The sequence below is a fragment of the Anomaloglossus baeobatrachus genome, chromosome 3, assembly GCF_048569485.1.
Source record: "Anomaloglossus baeobatrachus isolate aAnoBae1 chromosome 3, aAnoBae1.hap1, whole genome shotgun sequence".
NCBI classification, from domain to species: Eukaryota; Metazoa; Chordata; class Amphibia; order Anura; family Aromobatidae; genus Anomaloglossus; species Anomaloglossus baeobatrachus.
Window position 1 is genome coordinate 591,547,798 of NC_134355.1, and position 18,038 is coordinate 591,565,835.

The window sequence follows — 18,038 nt, forward strand, 5'->3', positions numbered from 1 at the left end:
GTTTCCTAGCAGCTATTTTACCATGAAGGCCTGCTGCACAAAGTCTCCTCTTAACAGTTGTTCTAGAGATGTGTCTGCTGCTATAACTCCGTTGTGGCATTGACCTAGTCTCTAATCTGAGCTGCTGTTAACCTGCGACTTCTGAGGCTGGTGACTCAGATAAACTTATCCTCCGCAGCAGAGGTGACTCTTGCTCTTCCTTTCCTGGGGCGATCCTCATGTGAGACAGTTTCTTTGTAGCATTTGAAGGTTTTTGCCACTGCACTTGGGGACACTTTCAAAGTTTTCCCAATTTTTCGAACTGACTGACCTTCATTTCTTAAAGTAATGATGGCCACTCATTTTTCTTTACTTGGCTTTTTTTTTCTTGCCATAATACAAATTCTAACAGTCTATTCAGTAGGACTATCAGCTATGTATCCACCAGACTTCTGCACAACACAACTGATGGTCCCAACTGATGGTCCCGACCCCATTTATCCCAACCCCAAGAAATCCCATGTATTAAACCTGACAGGGCACACCTGTGAAGTTAAAACCATTTCCGTTGACTACCTCTTGAAGCTCTTCAAGAGAATGTCAAGAGTGTGCAAAGCAGTAATCAAAGCAAAAGGTGGCTACTTTGAAGAACCTAGAATATAAGACATATTCTCAGTTTTTTCACACTTTTTTGTTAATTATTTCATTCCACATGTGTTAATTCATAGTTTTGATGCCTTCAATGTGAAACTACAAGTTTCAGAGTCATGAAAATAAAGAAAACTCTTTGAATGAGGTATTTCCCAACCAAACTTCTGGTCTGTACTGTATATATATATATATATATATATATATATATATATATATATGCATATATATATATATATATATATATATATATATATATATATGCATGTATATATATATATATATATATATATATATATATATATATATATATAAAAATGAAAGATACAATTCAACCGATTCACCTCTAAAAATGCTGTACATAATACCTATTATGTGGACGTTTTGTCAGAATTTATTTTAAATGTGCACTTGTGTCTATTTTATAAAAATAGTTTTTTAACATTTTCTGTGTTTTCTTCCCACTGAACCTGACATATTTGAAACTGAATATACCACTATAGTCCCATGCTCCCTATTGATCAGCATGGTTAATGGATGTTAATTAGGGCAACATATGTAGGTATACGCCCTTTGAGTATATCTTGAGTCATACTATATCTTTGTTCAGATGGGTTTGGGACCTAGTAGAAGGCACATTTAGTGACGAAACATGTAGTCCTTGGGAGGCATATGGTGTGTCGATACCTTTGCTTGTATGTCTACAACAATTTTAATTGATGAAAATTAAAATTCACTTTTTATCCTACCGATGAAGCAACCACACAATCAACAGAGCGAGAGATGGCTGTACAATCCAAAGAGCATTTATTCCAAGCAAATCAAATGGTCCATAACACAATCCATAAAACAGAGGGTAAAATTGTCTAGTAATGGCATAAATGTCCCGGGGATCAGGCACAATCCTTCAGCAGTCCTTTTCCAGGCAAATGGGTTTTTTTTTCACAGTCTCTCTGGCATGCTGGCCGCAGCCTTAGCTTTTCCCTCACAGATGATCAATATTCGTCCTTCTCTCATCAAGTTCTCAAACAGACTGACTAAATCTCCCAGGTAAGCAAAGACGTTAGGTGGATCCCAAGGCCCCTCCCCCGACTTAGGAACAAAAGCCTGGAAGGGGAGGGATTAAACCTGCAAACAGGACAATGTACACACAAGGAATACAGAATGGACAGTGAACCACGCCTTAACATTAACCCACACAAAATGGTACATAATGCACAATATCCCACCATCACAACCTCTCTGTCTGTTTCTCTCTCTGTCTCTCTGTGTCTCTCTGCATGTCTCTCACTCTCTATCTGACTCTCCACCAAAATTATATTAGCTGACACATAAGCTGTCTTATACTAAAAATGTCCTTCATTACCAACAGCAACCAATCAGAGCTCCCATCAATGTTGGACTGGGCTGCAGGGGCCTACCAGGGAAATTGACTCTAGGGACCCACACTATAGCTACCATAAAAATTGTATTACTTGTTCATTTTCGGCTTCTCTAACGAAAACATGTACCTTTTAGCAAACTATACAGAGTGCATAAGAGAACTGTATTGTGTACTGCACTATATCAAAGGATTTCTTGTTAAGCATCTTATTCATTGTAGTTATAATCTGTAGCAGTTTTTCTTACACATAGACATTCATTGTCCTCGGTAAACCACCAAATCCATCAGCCAAACAATATTCAGCACACTCAGGCAGGGCCTGCGGACCCCGACCAGGCTTGGAGCCGGCATTAGAGGTCAAATCTGTCAGTGACCGGAACCCCAGGGGTTTCCTAACAGCCAAGACCCGATTGAAGGCAACCGTCCAACCAGCAAAAGGAAATACAGCTACCGCCACAGCTAGAGTTCCAAGGGCCAGAGCCTGCAGGCAAAAGGGCTCCTCCGGCACATATACATGCTGGGGAGCGGGTTACCGGTGGGAATTCATCGGGACCGAACATACACAAAGGTGCAGGAAAAGCCAGCCACCACCAACCGTCCAGGAGAAGTCACAGCAGCCGGCTGCGGGACCCATCTATCCAGCCATTTGGTTTACCAGAGACTTTGCGTACATTTGTGGCTGAGTGAGTACAACTGTGCCATCCGGCACCGCGCTGCGCAGTCCAGGCGACCCTGCACCTTGCCAACCCTGCCTCCCCGTCACCTCACCGGGCCCCGGGACCACCAACCCCTACCCACGGACTGGGAAAACAACATCCCAGCTGCTCCCTTCCATCACTCCCGGGATCCCCGTCACCAGCAGTGGTGGTGCCCACTTTTACCACAACCCGTGGGTGGCGTCACGGACCAAATCCCCCAAACCAAACTACCCCCTTTGACTCACGGGCGAGGAGCGCCGCTTGAGTCCCCGGATCCGGCCCACCGCTCGAGCCACCAAGCAGCCATCGCAGCAGCGCCGGACCCAAGCGTTAGCGAGTGCAGCGGCGGCGCCCTCACCGCCCGCGACACAGGATCTGCACACTTTTAGGATTCTCTAGTGCCAGTGACGAGAGTAGACGATCATGTGAGCACAAGTATGAGATTTGTATACTTCTGGCAACATTCTGATTTGATGTGTCCAGCCTCAATCAATTAATTGTCATTGAGCATGTCTGTTCAGCACGTGACCACATCTATGTAAATCGCATACTTGCAGCTTTGTAACTTCCCACTCTCATTGCCGGCACCAGAGAATCCTGATTGCGTGCATTGTGTGCACTGTGAGAATTCAGAAGTTTGCACTCACATTGAGTGACACATGGAGTGACTGCAGGCTCATCACAAACTTGGACAACCCCTTTAATGTTCCTAACAACATAAATAAAAACATAGTAACCCTTAACTTGTCAGACGGCACAAGACTTTATTACAGAGATTGTCCACTACTTTACCATTGATGGCCTTTCCTTAGGATAGGTCAGCAAATTCTGATTGCTCGGTGTCTGGCACCTGGCACCCCAGCCAATCGCTTGTTCTAGGTGCCGTACCAGAGGTGGCAGGTGACCAGAAGTGCTCAGTTCTGGATCTGCTCTCTCTTCTGATAGTGGTATCAGCCTTCTATTAAAATCAATCAGGCGGACGTGCAGTACTCGGCCGTGAACAGTATCAGAGGAAGGAGCAGATCCAGAAATAAGCATTTCCGGCCACCTGCACCAAGAACAGCTGATCAGTTGTGGTCCCATTGGGACATAGTCAGTATCACAAATAAACTTTTACATTCAGGTTCCTTATAGATGACGTTGTCTCTGTGTCATTTCTTTCTATTCTTCATCTTGTCCTGTCGCCATGATGAATTTTCACATTCACATCTTGTCTCTGAAGATTTCCATCTTCTTCGGTCCTCTACAGCACATCCCGGCATGATGCCCCTAGAAATAGCAGAATGATTATAATACTTCTATTTAAAAATATCTGCCCTACACTCTGCCCCAGAATAAATAATAGCCCCTCACTGTGTTCTCTACACAAAATATGACCCCCACACTGTCCCTCTTATGGTACATGTGTAGTACCCCAGTGGTCTTGAGAGCCACAGTGGCGTTGTTCTCCTCCCTGGAGGGCAATGCTATGCCTAGAAGCAGCGGGGAGATCTCTATGCCAGGTACAATCACACCCAACACATCCTAATCCAGGCTAGAAGGGTGAGCTCAAGTCCTGCTTGGGGCAAGCTGCCCTGTGCATTCTGGGCTGGGGAGAGGTTAGAGAGAGGAACAGGAAGAGGGACCTGAGAACTCTAGTAGCAGGAAAACAGAATGGTCACTGTTAGAGAGCTGTCTGCAAGCTTTCCAGGACCGAGCGCTGAATCAGGACAAAGGGGTCATCGACTGTCGGGTGCTAACGGCCCAGCAGTAAACCTGGAGGGCAGGAGATTCCACACCTTCTGGCCCAACAGAGACTCCCAAGGCACAGTAGCATAATAGAGCCCGGGAGCCTCAGAAATACCGGTGGGCCTTACATCCGGCTTGCGCTGCCTGTCACAAGGGACAAGGCAAATCACATCTAGGAAGAGGGATACTGTGCTGCTTCAAGCCACAGAGACCCACAGTCAGAGCGCACTAAGGAAGGCCTCCAACGTACCTCGCAAAGAAGAAATTCTTCACTGCTTCCCGGCTGATCGGACCACTGTAACCTGGGACCATAACATCTGACTAGTAAAAGGTAAAGGAAACTACCGGCCTGTGTCATCTGGTTACTGTCGGCATCCTCAGCCCCACTCCCCAGTGTACAACCCCATAGACTACCACTCTATCACCCTCCCTTGGGCCCACTCCACCTGTGGGGAGCTAAACTATTCCAGCTGCGACACCATCTGCCCCAGAGGACAGCACCCACAGCAGCGGCTATTCCCTAGTTGCACACCACAGGTGGTGTCATAGGACAACTGCTACTCCCACCATCCTTCATCCCTTTTATTGTACACCTCGGGACCACGAAGTCGGGCAAAGCCACCCGTAACACCCCAGACCCGACATCACCGGCCCGGCAATGAGTATTTAACCCCTTGCACCGTGGGTGCTACACATGCCCTCCACACTGCTGTCTCCTTTCCATACTTAGCCCACTCTTCACACTGTCCTTTACACTGTGTTCCCTTATACTTCCCAGTCTTTATACTGTGCTCTTTCATTACACACACCTTCTTGCTATGGCCTCAAACTGTCCCCTGATGCTACTCCCTTTCCATATCGCCCCCCTCTACTACTCAGTCTCTGTTCTGTGCCCCCTCACCATTTACTCATCTCTTACTGTCTCTTCACTACCTCTTGTGTGTCCACATACTTTTTCCCCTCACTCCCCATCCTGCCCACTTGCTCCTCATACCATGTCACTCTTTATTCTGTGTCCACAAAATTTCTTTCCCGTTTGCTCCCAATACTATGTCTGTATACATCACCCCTCATCCTCTCTCTCACCATATATCAATCATCCCTCATCCTCTCTCTCGCCATACAACAATCACTCCTCATTCTTTCTCTCCCCATACATCAATGGGGACAGAGTCCCTTTAAAAGCCTCACCATAGATTCCAAATTAGTTTTACATGCTGGATAAACCCTTTACTAGTCCTTTTTATTCTGACAATACTGCCTTATAGGCAGATCAGGCTTTTTTTTTTTACATATATTTATATTGAGACCCCTCCTGTACAATCATCACATATAGAGGCCCCCCTGAAGAATAAATACATATAGCCTAAGATAATAACACTGATACTGGGGTTACAGGATAATGACACTGGGGGTAGAGGATAATGTCACTGGGGGAAGGGGATCATAACGCTGGCACTGGGTGTACAGGACACTGACACTGGGGGTACAAGACACTGACACTGGGGGTACAGGAGACTGACACTGGGGCTACAGGATACTGACACTGACAATGGGGGTACAGGACACTCATACTGGCACTGTGGATACAGGATAATGACACTGGAACTGGCGGTACAGGATAATGACACTGGCACTGGGGTAGAGGACAATGACACTGGCACTGGGGGTACAGGATACTGACACAAGGGGGACAGGACACTGATACTGGCACTGGGGGTAAAGGATACTGGCACTGGCGGTAAAGGATACTGACACTGGGGGTACAGGATAATGACACTGGGGATACAGGATAATGACACTGGCATTGGGGGTACAGGATACTGACACTTGGGGGTACAGGATACTGACACTTGGGGGTACAGGATACTGGCACTGGGGGTACAGGATACTGGTACTACAGGTACAGGATACTAGCACTGGGAGTACAGGATAATGACACTTGATACTCAGTACAGGATTAGACACTTGGGGTACAGGATGACTACTCTGGACACTCGGTTCTTTTACTCAGCACCCAGCTTTTCTATGCTCTGGTATCGGCACTGGGGGTGCACGATACTGGCACTGGGGGTACAGGATACTGACACTGGAGGTAAAAAGAAAAAAACTCTTCAGCTCATCCATGTTGTGAAAGGACTCCCAGACTTCAATTTGCAGGAAAGGCAAGGTAACTAGCTGCAGGTTCAAGTAAGCAAGGCAATCAAGGTAAGGTGAATAGGATTCTGGCAACTCGTCTCCATAAAAATCAGCTTTATTTCATAGTTTTATAAAAACATATCCATGTCGACAGGACATCCAGTAGGTTAGAAAACATCTTACGCGTTTCAAACCCGAAGGTTCTTACTCATAGACAAAGCTCAAAATGGTGAGATGAACTATGATACATGCTCCCGAGATGACAGGCCCCACCCCCAACCTCAGAATTTTTGCTCCTAATTAGTGATGGTATACAACAGATGTGGTTAATAGAGGCAAGTGACACAATATTATGTAAAAAAAAAATAATCCCATTAATATATATACATTAAATCAGTTCTAACATTCATCCCTTTCGGGATGACAGTGTCATACAACATAATTTACCTAGCCTCCCTGTACTGTAAATTCCTCATTCTGTCTCCCCCCTCCTCGGGTGACCAACGTGTTCCACTGCATTAGCCCTCAGAGTGCTGGTATCCCCTGCACGTTCATACAGAAAATGACGGGAAGCTCCAGGGAGACTGCGAGTGGTAGGATTCTGAATGTCATATAAATGTCTAACCCCTCCCTCGCCCAGAATGCACAGGGAAGCTCGTCCCAATCAGGAATTGTGCTCCCTCTTCTGGCCTGAGTTAGGAAGTGTTGTGTGTGATTGTTCCTGACATGGAGATTTCCCCGCTGCTTCCAGGCATAGCATTGCCCTCCTGGTGAGGAGAACAATGCCACTCTGGCTCCCATGACCACTGGGGTGCCATATTCCCCCTTGGTTAAATTCAGTACTCCGGGACTGAGGAAAAATTTAAAGTTAAACAAGTACAAAACATTACAAATAATACAGTTTACATATACAAAATATTTACATTGGTTAGTGGTACATTCCTAACTAATTCTATATGTCTGTCTCTCGATACTGGACTGGTTTTTGACCTAGGTTGTACCGCTGCGACCTACGCAGAATTGGCCGTAACCCCTCCTTATTTGTTAATTCTCCTTACCCAATCCGGCTGCCTATGGTTATGCTGGAAGGAATCACTGTGCTTACTGGCAGGACAGGTTGACTCCTACCACTCCCTAGACTCACCGTAGGCACGACAGACTCACCGCAAGCAAGAGGCAGGTTCCTCTGCTGATGTGACATCTGCTTCTCTGGCTGGTAGGTCTTCGGGCTGGACTGGAGGTACTGTCGCTGCAGCCGGCGGGTCTCTGGGTTGATCTGGAGTCACTACCACTTCAGGTGAGACAGATTAATGAAAGGTTAAAACCGGTATTACGACAGCTTGGTTCCACTCTATCCAAGTTTTGTGAAATGTTCAAAGGACAGTTTGGATGGTCTCTTCTTCTTGTGCTTTAGGCTGGGAAACTTCGGGGCCATCTTTGCCAATCGTCAGCCGGCTGGGGTATATCTTCAGGTGATCCCTTGAAACTGTCGCTGACGTTCTTCCTCCATCTTTCCTGATGAGGCGCACCTTAGGATTGACAAAGTCTGCGGGTAGGATGGTATATGGCTCAGCTTCCCACTGGTCATCTAATTTGTGCACCCTTCATTTCCTCTTTAAGACTTGCTCTCCAGGTGCTAAGGGGGTGGCTGGGGCTGCTTGATTTTAGTGCTTCTCCTGTCTCAGCCTGGCCTAGGATAAACTCTCCTCTACACATGCTTGGAACTTGCGATACTGATGCTGTCGTACAGTGTCCCAGTCAGTATCCGATGGAGCTGCTTCAGACACCAAGATGCCCATGTCCAGGTCTACAGGCAGCTTGCCAGGTCTTGCCCGCATCAGATAAGCCGAGGATCAATTGGTGGACTTCACTGGCATGTGGTTCTACATGTCCACCAGGCCAGGCAGCTTTTCCAGCCATAGGTTTCTTTCTTCCAAGGGCTGGGTCTTCAACAGATCTAACACCACCTGGTTCATCTTTTCAGACAGCCCATTGGTTTGGGGATGGTACGGTGTGGTCCTTATCTTCTTACAGCCGTACAGGTGGCAAAATTCTTGGAACACCTTGGCTTCAAAGGTTGGGCCTTGGTCAATGAGTACTTGCTCCGGGTAGCCATGGGGCTGACAGAAGTATTCCTGGAAAGCCTTGGCTGAGGTTTTGGCCGTCTGGTCTTTGACTGGGACTACCACCAGGAAAAAGGAGTAATGGTCCACTATAAGGAGGGCGTATACATAAACAGATCGACTCGGAGCCAACTTTATATCATTCAGGGCCACCAAGTCAAGTGGCTGCTTCGTGACAATGGGTTCCAGGGAAGCTCCTTAGCTTTCGCAGTTCCTTCGTCTCAGGCTACATGGTCCATACTCTCGACACCATTTCTCGATCACTGGTCTCATGCTGATCCAGTAGAAGCAGGTACACAGCAGGGCCTCCAGATTCTTCCATCCGAACTGCCCAACCCCATCGTGGTAAGCCTCCAGTACCATTGGGGCATCCCTCCTCGGAACGACTATCTGCCAGACCAGGTCATTGGTTCTGGGATCAAGGTGTTTTATACACAGCTTTTTCTTGTAGATGAAGAGTTTGCCCTTTTCTTTCCACAGCTGTCATGCTTCCTGGGGAGCATCTGCACCAAGATATGAGTTATCTTGGGTTAACAGTTCCTTGATCAAACGGATGGCTGGATCGCTGTATTGTGTCTCCTCCCAGTTATGGTGGGGCAGTGGGTTAAGAGAGGCTACTTGTTCTGGCGCTTGTTTCTCCTTCACCTGGTACGAGCATTGAGAGACCGTGCCGGTAGAAGGCTGACATCTCCACCTCTTCCATCTCATCCATGTCTTCTCCAGCTTTTGGTAGATGAGGCATCTGGGACAGGGCATCTGCGTTTGCATTCTTCTGCCTCGCCCGGTATTTCATTGTAAAGTCGTAGTTGGACAGCTGGGCCATCCACCTCTGTTCCAATGCCCCCAGCTTCGCTGACTTCAGGTGGGTCAGCGGGTTGTTATCCGTGTATATCATGAATTTCGTCAATGCCAGGTATTGTTTAAAACGTTCAGTGACTGGCCAGACCACAGCAAGGATCTCTTCTCCAGTAAGAGCCCGCTTCAGTTGGACAAAGGAAAAACAATTAGAAGGAACACTGGGCATTGTTCAGTAAAAATTACTTCAATCGGCTCACTTTAAACTTGCTTGTAGATAGAGCAAGAAAATTACTCTGCAGACTATCTTTTGCAAAATAACACACGGTGTGGCAGCACAAATAACCTGCAGCCCGTGGTGCTCATTACAAAACTTTTAAGTCTCTGATAAATACAATCAAAATGGACGAAAGGCACTCACCGGAGCTGCTGTGTAACAAGGCTTTATTCCCACATCGGGTTACAAAGTGAAGGCAATGAGGGAGGGGGTGCGCAGAGCATGTCCATTTTTTGATTGCATTCAGCTGGACAAAGGCCTCTTCCTGTTGACTGGTCCACTCGAATGGGGGTCCCCGATTCTTGGCTTGACCCACCAGGAGGTCTTGGAGTGGCGATGCCATCTTGGTGAATCCCCTGATGAACCTTCGGTAATAGCCTACCATGCCGAGGAACTGCCGCACTTCCTTGATGGTAGTGGGTCTGGGCGAGTCCTTGATGACAGTGATCTTTTCTGGATCGGGGGCCACTCCACCAGCGCTCATCATATGACCCAGCTACTGTACTTTTGGCTTCAGCAGGTGACACTTAGACGGCTTTACCTTTAGGCCAAACCCGGACAGGGCCTCAAACACTTCAGCCAGGTGCTGCAGATGATCCTCATAAGTCTTCGAGTATACTATAACATCATAAAGGTACAGCATGTTGGTTTCGAAGTTCCTATGCCTCAGGCAACACTCCATTAACTGCTTAAAAGTCCTCGGTGCATTGCAGAGTCCGAATGGCATACAGTTGAACTCACAGAGGCCCATGAGCGTCATGAACGTGGTCTTCTCCTTGTCTGACTCTGCAACGGGAACCAGCCAGTACCCACTGGTGAGATCTAGGATAGAGAAATAGTTAGCGGAATTCAAGGCTGCTAAAGACTCTTCTATTCTAGGTAACGGGTAAGCATCTTTATGCGTACTGTGGTTAACCTGCCTATAGTCCACACACATCCTCATCAAGCCATCTTTCTTTTTTACCAAGATTAATAGAGCGGCCCAGGGGCTACAGCTATCTCTGATCACCCCAGCCTCCTTCATCTCCCGCAACATCTTTGGCCCATTAATAACGAACTGGCGGCACAGGGCGGTATCTTTCCTTGATGGGAGGATGATTCCCGGTGGGGATTTGGTGTTGAACCCCCTTCACCTGTCCAAAGTCTAGAGGGTTTTTGCTGAATACCCGCTCATATTCCTGTACCACCTGATGGACCCCTTGTTTTTGGTGGGAAGGGGTAGAGTTGGTGCCGATGTGTAGCTGCTGACCCCACTCCGCCAGTGAATCCCCATCTCCGTCTCCCTTCACCAGATCAGAAGAGGCCAAGGGTCCTGCTGCTTCGATTGCAGCATTGTTAAAGGTAAACAGCTTAGCTACAGTGGCATACCGGGGCAATTTAACCTCCTTCTCCCCGCAATTTAAAATTCGGATGGGTACCTTCCCCTGGCGAACTTCGAATACCCCCCTGGTGGTCAGGACATTGGGCCTATCCTCTGAATACACAGGTTCTATGAGGCCTTGATAATCCTGACCGTGGAGGCCTATTGCCGCCCGACACCAGATCATCATCTCACTTCCCAGGGGAACCACAATGGGGAAGGAGTCGCTAACCCGAACGCTACCAATTTCTCCCCCAGTTTGCTCGATCTGTTGCCTCTGCATCAGGGTCCTGATCTTTCTGCAATGCTAGCTGTTGCTCGACACTGGCAGTCTTGGCCGCCTGCTGTAATAGAACAACTACCTCTGCAAAACAATTCTCTATCACTTTTGTGCTGATTGTCACCATTGGAGTACGTGTCCAAAGATCAACATACCCAATTATCATCCCCTGTGACTTCAGTTCTACCCACCCCACTTTGAAGGTCACCTCCTTATAGCCCACCTGTGGGAAAGGCTGGCCATTACTGGTAATTATGGACAAGTTTGTATCTGGGCCATGGGTCATGTCAGAATCAACCCAATACCTTTTGTAAAGGACATATGTTATGGTTGTCACCTGGGACCCAGTTTCCAGAAGGGCGTTCATCAGGATGCTATCCAGCACGATTGGTAGGACCAGTCGCCCTCCCACATCATTGTCCCGCCAGTCAGTTGAGTCGGTCTTCCCCACACCCGAGGATCGATCTCCAGCCCTGGTTACCTGCGGGCCCGGAGGACAGTCTCGAGCATACTGTCCTGCCTCACAATGGCGGTGAATCGACCGCCCGGCGGGGTCACAGCGATCACTGACCTACCCCCGAGCCGATGGGTTGCCCCTTCACCGTCGTCTTGGGGCACCATTTGATCCGATGGCCAGCCTGGAGTCCGCAGTCTGCGCAGTTGTCTGCATGGTTTGCACTGCCTTTGCGAAGGGTGGCCACGTTCTTTGACAGTTCTTGGACCTGAAGCCTCAGGTCTGCAAGGAAATCACCACCCGAGGTCTGAGCATTTGCCTCCACGGCGGTCTGAGCGGAGAGCACCACCTCTGGGTATGTGGTGGTGAGGAGCCGGGTTGTTGCAGCGCCATCTGGAGTCCAGTCTCGCAGCACCCGGATGACCTGGTCTTTGAAGCGAGCATAGTCTAAGGTGGGCTTTGCACGCTGCGACATCGGTAACAATGTGTTACCGACGCTGCAGCGATAGTCCCCACCCCCATCGCAGGTGCGATATCTTGTGATTGCTGCCGTAGCGAACATTATCGCTATGGCAGCTTCACATGCACTCACCTTCCCTGCGACGTCGCTCTGGCCGGCGAACCGCCTCCTTCCTAAGGGGGCGGGTCGTACGGCGTCACAACGACGTCACACGGCAGGCGGCCAATAGAAGCGGAGGGGCAGAGATGAGCGGGACGTAAACATCCCGCCCCCTACTTCCTTCCGCAGAGCTGGAGTGAGACGCGGTGACGCAGGTAGGAGATGTTCCTCGCTCCTGTGGCTTCTCACACAGAGATGTGTGCTGCTGCAGGAAAGAGGAACAATATCGTACCTGTCGCTGCTGCCAAATAATGGAAATGTCGGACCCTACACCAATGATACCATAACGACGCTTTTGCGCTCGTTAATCGTATCAAAAAGGATTTACACACTACGATATCGACTGCGACGCTGGATGTGCGTCACTTTCGATTTGACCCCACCGATATCGCACCTGCGATGTCGTAGTGTGCAAAGCCCGCCTAAGTCAGGGTTCTCTAGAGCCAGTATGCGCAACTGGGTCTGGTGGGCATTGGACAGGAGCTCCTCAATGAACTGCTTGGTCAGCAGTCGGTCCCCATGATGCACACTCCCAGGATCCACTTGTTTCACGGCCATCAGCATCTCTTGAAAGTTTAAAGCATAGTCTCTTACACTGTCCTGCACTCTCTGCTTACACCCGAAGAATTGCACTTTTATCTCCACTGCCGTGCAGATGGCAAAGGTGTGCTTCATCCCAGCCAGAGCTTGCTCTATAGTCTCTTTTTCCGCGTCCGGCCAGGTCTTGGCCTCACGCTGGGCCGCACTGGTTAGCTGATCAACTAGTATACCCACTTTCTGGCTCTCTGTCAGGGGATACACATCAAATAAACTGCCCAGTCTCTCTTAAGGCAGAGGTCCCCAACTCCAGTCCTCAAGGCCCACCAACAGTGCAGGTTTTTGGGATTTCCTTAGTATTGCACAGGTGTTAATGTAATTACCTGCCCAGGTGCTGGTTCCAACAGCAGTGCAATGCTAAGGAAATCCTGAAAACATGCACTGTTGGTGGGCCTTGAGGACTGGAGTTGGGGAACCCTGACTTAAGGTATGCGACTCTCCTGAATATTGCGGTAACCATGCTGCTCCCGTATGTACGGCATGAAGAGTGGCATCACTGACAGTCGTATCCCCCTCTTGGTTGGACATCTTTCCCCCCCCCTTGGTAATCCTCAGCCAGGCTCCACGTCTCACCTGGGGAATCGGGGGATAACTCTCAGTAGCTCTAGCGGAGGGGTTTCTCTTCTCGCCTTTTCTTCCCGCGTGACAGTCAATGTATATTATTGGGGTTTTTTTCCAGAAGAAAGAGGGGGTCACGTGACTCTGAAACGTGTAGAACAATAAAATCAGGTACTTTTAATCTCCATCGATCTTCAGTGATCTTCTTCTGGCAGCACGGATTAACCCTTTTCTATCACCCACTTCTGAAGCTACGTGATGCAACAAAGTATAAGGTTCTAGAGATATTCACACAGCAAAGCACTCTGTACACACTATTATTTTTGGTAGATTGAGCTAACAGAGTACACTGCCTATAGCCAAAAACACACTTCCGCATAAAAAACGTACGTGTGACACGGTCCATTTTTCAGGTCCGTGTTCCGTTTTTTTTGGGCGTTTCTCCGGTACGTATGACATTCATATGATGGGGTATGCTATCCGTGTGTGCGTGTGGAATGTCGGTGTATGTGTTCGTGAAATGTCCGTGTGTAATATAATGTCATTGATACATGTCGGCAGACAGCAGACAGAGTTGCACGATCAGAATGAAGTCGGATGAACTTCACCCGACTTCAATGTCATCCCACAGCTCTGTCTGGGTGTCGCGTACTGATTAGCGGTCACCCGTGAAGTACTCACCAGTGACCGCTAATCCCCTGAGTGACTGAAGTGAGCAGCGTGCTTAGCGCTGCCATCACTCAGGTTACCCGCGGCTAGCTGGATCCTCCACCCGAGACCGCAACTCACCTGTGACTTCATCGCTGTCACTTGGGCGACTTGCTGTCACAGTTGAAGGATGGAGCGGTGGCCGCGAGTAACCTGAGTGACAGCTCATCTGATCGCGCTACTCACTTCAGTTGCTGCGTGGAGGTGACAGGAGCGGCGGTTTTCTTCTGCAGCTCCTGTCACCTTCATGTAGCAGAGCTGGAAGCAACACTGGACCTCCGTGGATTACGCTGGACATGGATGGGTATTTGGGGCATAATACATTGATGAACGAGGGAATTTGTTATTGTTTTTTATTTCAAATAAAGGATTTTTTCACTGTGTGTGTTTATTTACTTTAACTTGCAGGTTAATCATTGGCGGTGTCTCATAGACGCCTGCAATGAATAATCTTGGACTTATTGGCAGCTATGGGCTGCCAATAACTCCTTATTACCCCGATTGCCAACGCACCAGGGCAAATCGGGAAGAGCCGGATAGAGTCCCAGAACTGTCGCATCTATTGTATGCAGCAATTCCGGGCGGCTGCTGGCTGATATTGTTAGGCTGGGGGGCTCCCCATAACGTGGGGCTCCCCATCCTGAGAATACCAGCCTTCAGCCGTATGGCTTTATCTTGGCTGGAATCAAAATTGGGGGGACCGCACAGCATTTTTTTTTAATTATTTATTTATTTATTTCACTGCACAGTATATACCCGCCCACCGGCGGCTGTGATTGGGTGCAGTGAGACAGCTGTCACTCAACGTGGGGGCGTGTGTAACTGCAACCAATCATAGGCGCCTGTGGGTGGGGGAAGCAGGGAATATGAGATTGATTAATGAGCGGCCGGCATTTTCAAATGAATTGAAGCCGTGTATTTTCGGCACAGCTGTTCCTCGCCGCGCTGGTGATCGGGGATTGGTAAGTAGGAGCCGGGGGAAGAAAAAGACTGAGCGCCAATGTAAGTATGACTGAGAACAGCAGAAAAAAAGGTAAGTAGACTGACTTTAATAAAAAAAAAAAAAAATAGATCGCTCGTTTAAAAATGCACACGGACAAAACGTGCTGAACACGGACATGCTCCGTGTGCCGTCCGTACAGGCACGGACCCATTGACTTTAGCGGGTCCGTGCCTGCATGCTGACCGCCAAAAATGGACATGTTGTCCGTGCGGGAAAACGCACACACGTAATTATCACACGGACACACATTCCGTGTGATTTTACGTGTGTGTGCCATCACCCATAGAATAACATGGGTCTCCGTGTCTCCGGTACGTGCAAAAACGTACCAAACACGTACCAGAGGCACGGATGTGTGTTGCGGGCCTATAAACTACTGTTTTGGAGTGCTATGCCAAGCTACGCAGTATAAAGTTGCAGAGATATTCACACTGCAAGGAACACTGTACACAGTTTGTTTTTAGCTAAATTGATCTAACAGATTATAACTCCTGTAAACTACTATTTTGGAGCGCAACGCCAATCTACATGATGCAATGCAGTATAAAGTTGCTCAGATAATCACACTGCAAGGCACAATGTAGACAGTCTGTTTTTTGCAAGATTGAGCTAACAGATTACACCGTCTATAAACTACTCTGTTGTAGCGCTATGCCAAGCTACATGATTTAAGACAGTATAAGGTTGATGAGATATTAACACAACAAGGCATACCGTAAACAGTCTGGTTTTTGCTAGATTAAGAAAACAGATTACACCTCCTGTAATCTATTGTTTTGGGGCGCTATGCCAAGCTACATGATGCCATGCACACACTATAAGGTTGCAGAGATATACACACAGCCAAGCACGCTGTACAGTACACACTATGATTTTTGGTAGACTGAGCTAACAGATTACACCACTTGGAAGCTGCTGTTTTGTTGCACTACATAAAACTGTGTGATGCAGCGCTGTATTGGATTTTAATTTGCATGCACCTATCACTGTCTCTCACTTCTACAGCGTCCTATCGCTACAATGTATTTATTTATGGACAATATGCGCCTATCACTGTCCCTCACTCCAACATCGTACTCTCCATATGATAGTCAACACAATGTGGCGGCCTTTATACAGGCCGAGTTATGGGTTGCATCTGCCAATCATAGCGATGCCAATACTTGGCACGGCTGCGATGGCTCCAGAAGTGCCCACAACCTAAATCCTTGCTGATTGTCTGATTTGCAACCTTTCAACAAGCTTTATTCGGGTGACAAACCCGAACAGGAATCTGAAATACCTAAGTTTGTGTTCAGGTCTGGTAAATACTGTACACACCAGGTGTTCAATATGGACATCGAACGTTCGCTCATCCCTACTCTTAATGTATCTATTTTGCTTTCAGATTGATCCAAAGAAACAGCCCTACTGGAAGAACAACAGTTCTAATGGCTGCAGACTAGTTCTGATATGGAAGTATGGTGGCGTATATCTGGATACGGACATGATCTCAACACAAGCCATTCCGATTAAAGACTTTCTAGCTGCAGAACACTCTAAATCTACTGGCAACAGTGCTTTTGGGTTTTCTACTCATCATTATTTTACTCGGCAATGTATGGGGGACTTTGTTGAGAAATATAATGGCAGAGTATGGGGTCAGCAGGGGCCAAGTCTCTTTACCCGTAATTTAAAAACATTTTGTGATTTACCCAAGTTTAATAAAACTGAAGATGCCATGTGTGGAAATATTACTTACGTCAATCCCCAACGCTTCTACCCTATATCTTACCCTGCGTGGAAAGAATATTACAAGGTTTTGAACAAAAGGCCAACTTTCAATGATTCCTATGCTTTGCATCTATGGAACTACATGAACTCAGATGCAAAACTTACTATGGTACCTGGTAGTAACACTTTAGTAGAACATCTCTACAAAGAATACTGTCCTTCTGTATATAATGCAGTACTTAGGAATGAGACAACTTACCTCTGAATATTACCTGCTGTGACTATCTTTTTTTTTTTTTATGTTTGTAAACAATCTAGTATATTAATTTTGCACATACTGTAAATTCTGGTTAAGTTGAACTAGCAAAACATCTTCAGTTAACATTTGTCTAACACACTCATAAGGGTCAGTAAATAAATGTGTGAGAAAAAATGCACCAAAAATGTTTTATCTCTCTTTAACAGTGTCCATATTATAACATCCTCAAATGTCAATAAAGTATCAGAATAATGTAAATTTGAACGTTTGTAAATTCACAGATGTAGTATAAACCTATTGTTACCAAATACTAAAACAAATGTATAACTGCTGACACATGCAAAGTAAAAGCTATGGACTTGTTTATAATTAAAAATAGTTTACAAATTTCTCTAAGTTTCAGTTTTCCATTTCTATTCCTTCAAAAATTTTAAGATAACATGATATGAAGTTTTTATCAACTAAAGTCCTATAATAATGATGTGCATGCTACTTCAACATACACGTGTAAATCCAGAACCACAGAAACCCATGGGTAAAAAAAAAAAAGTGATACATAATTAATAAATAAAATCAATAAATTGTATGTAATCCACAGAGGTCTCCTCAAAGGGAGTGAAATCTACTTGGGTGTTTTTAGAGGGGACAGATACAGTGACAATTGACAAATGATTAGAATGGTATCAGTAGAAACATATTACAGATTGCTCACAATT

At 46.9% G+C, this 18,038-nt stretch overlaps 1 protein-coding gene across 1 annotated transcript in view; it reads left to right on the plus strand.

The window, feature by feature from the left end:
* The window catches only part of LOC142295625 (alpha-1,4-N-acetylglucosaminyltransferase-like), a 129,593-nt gene extending 112,265 nt beyond the window's left edge, over nt 1-17,328 (plus strand). The window contains exon 2 of the mRNA XM_075338726.1: nt 16,738-17,328. Coding sequence (XP_075194841.1) covers nt 16,738-17,328 — 591 coding nt within the window. The remainder of the gene's footprint in view (nt 1-16,737) is intronic.
* The last annotated feature ends 710 nt before the right edge of the window (nt 17,329-18,038 follow it).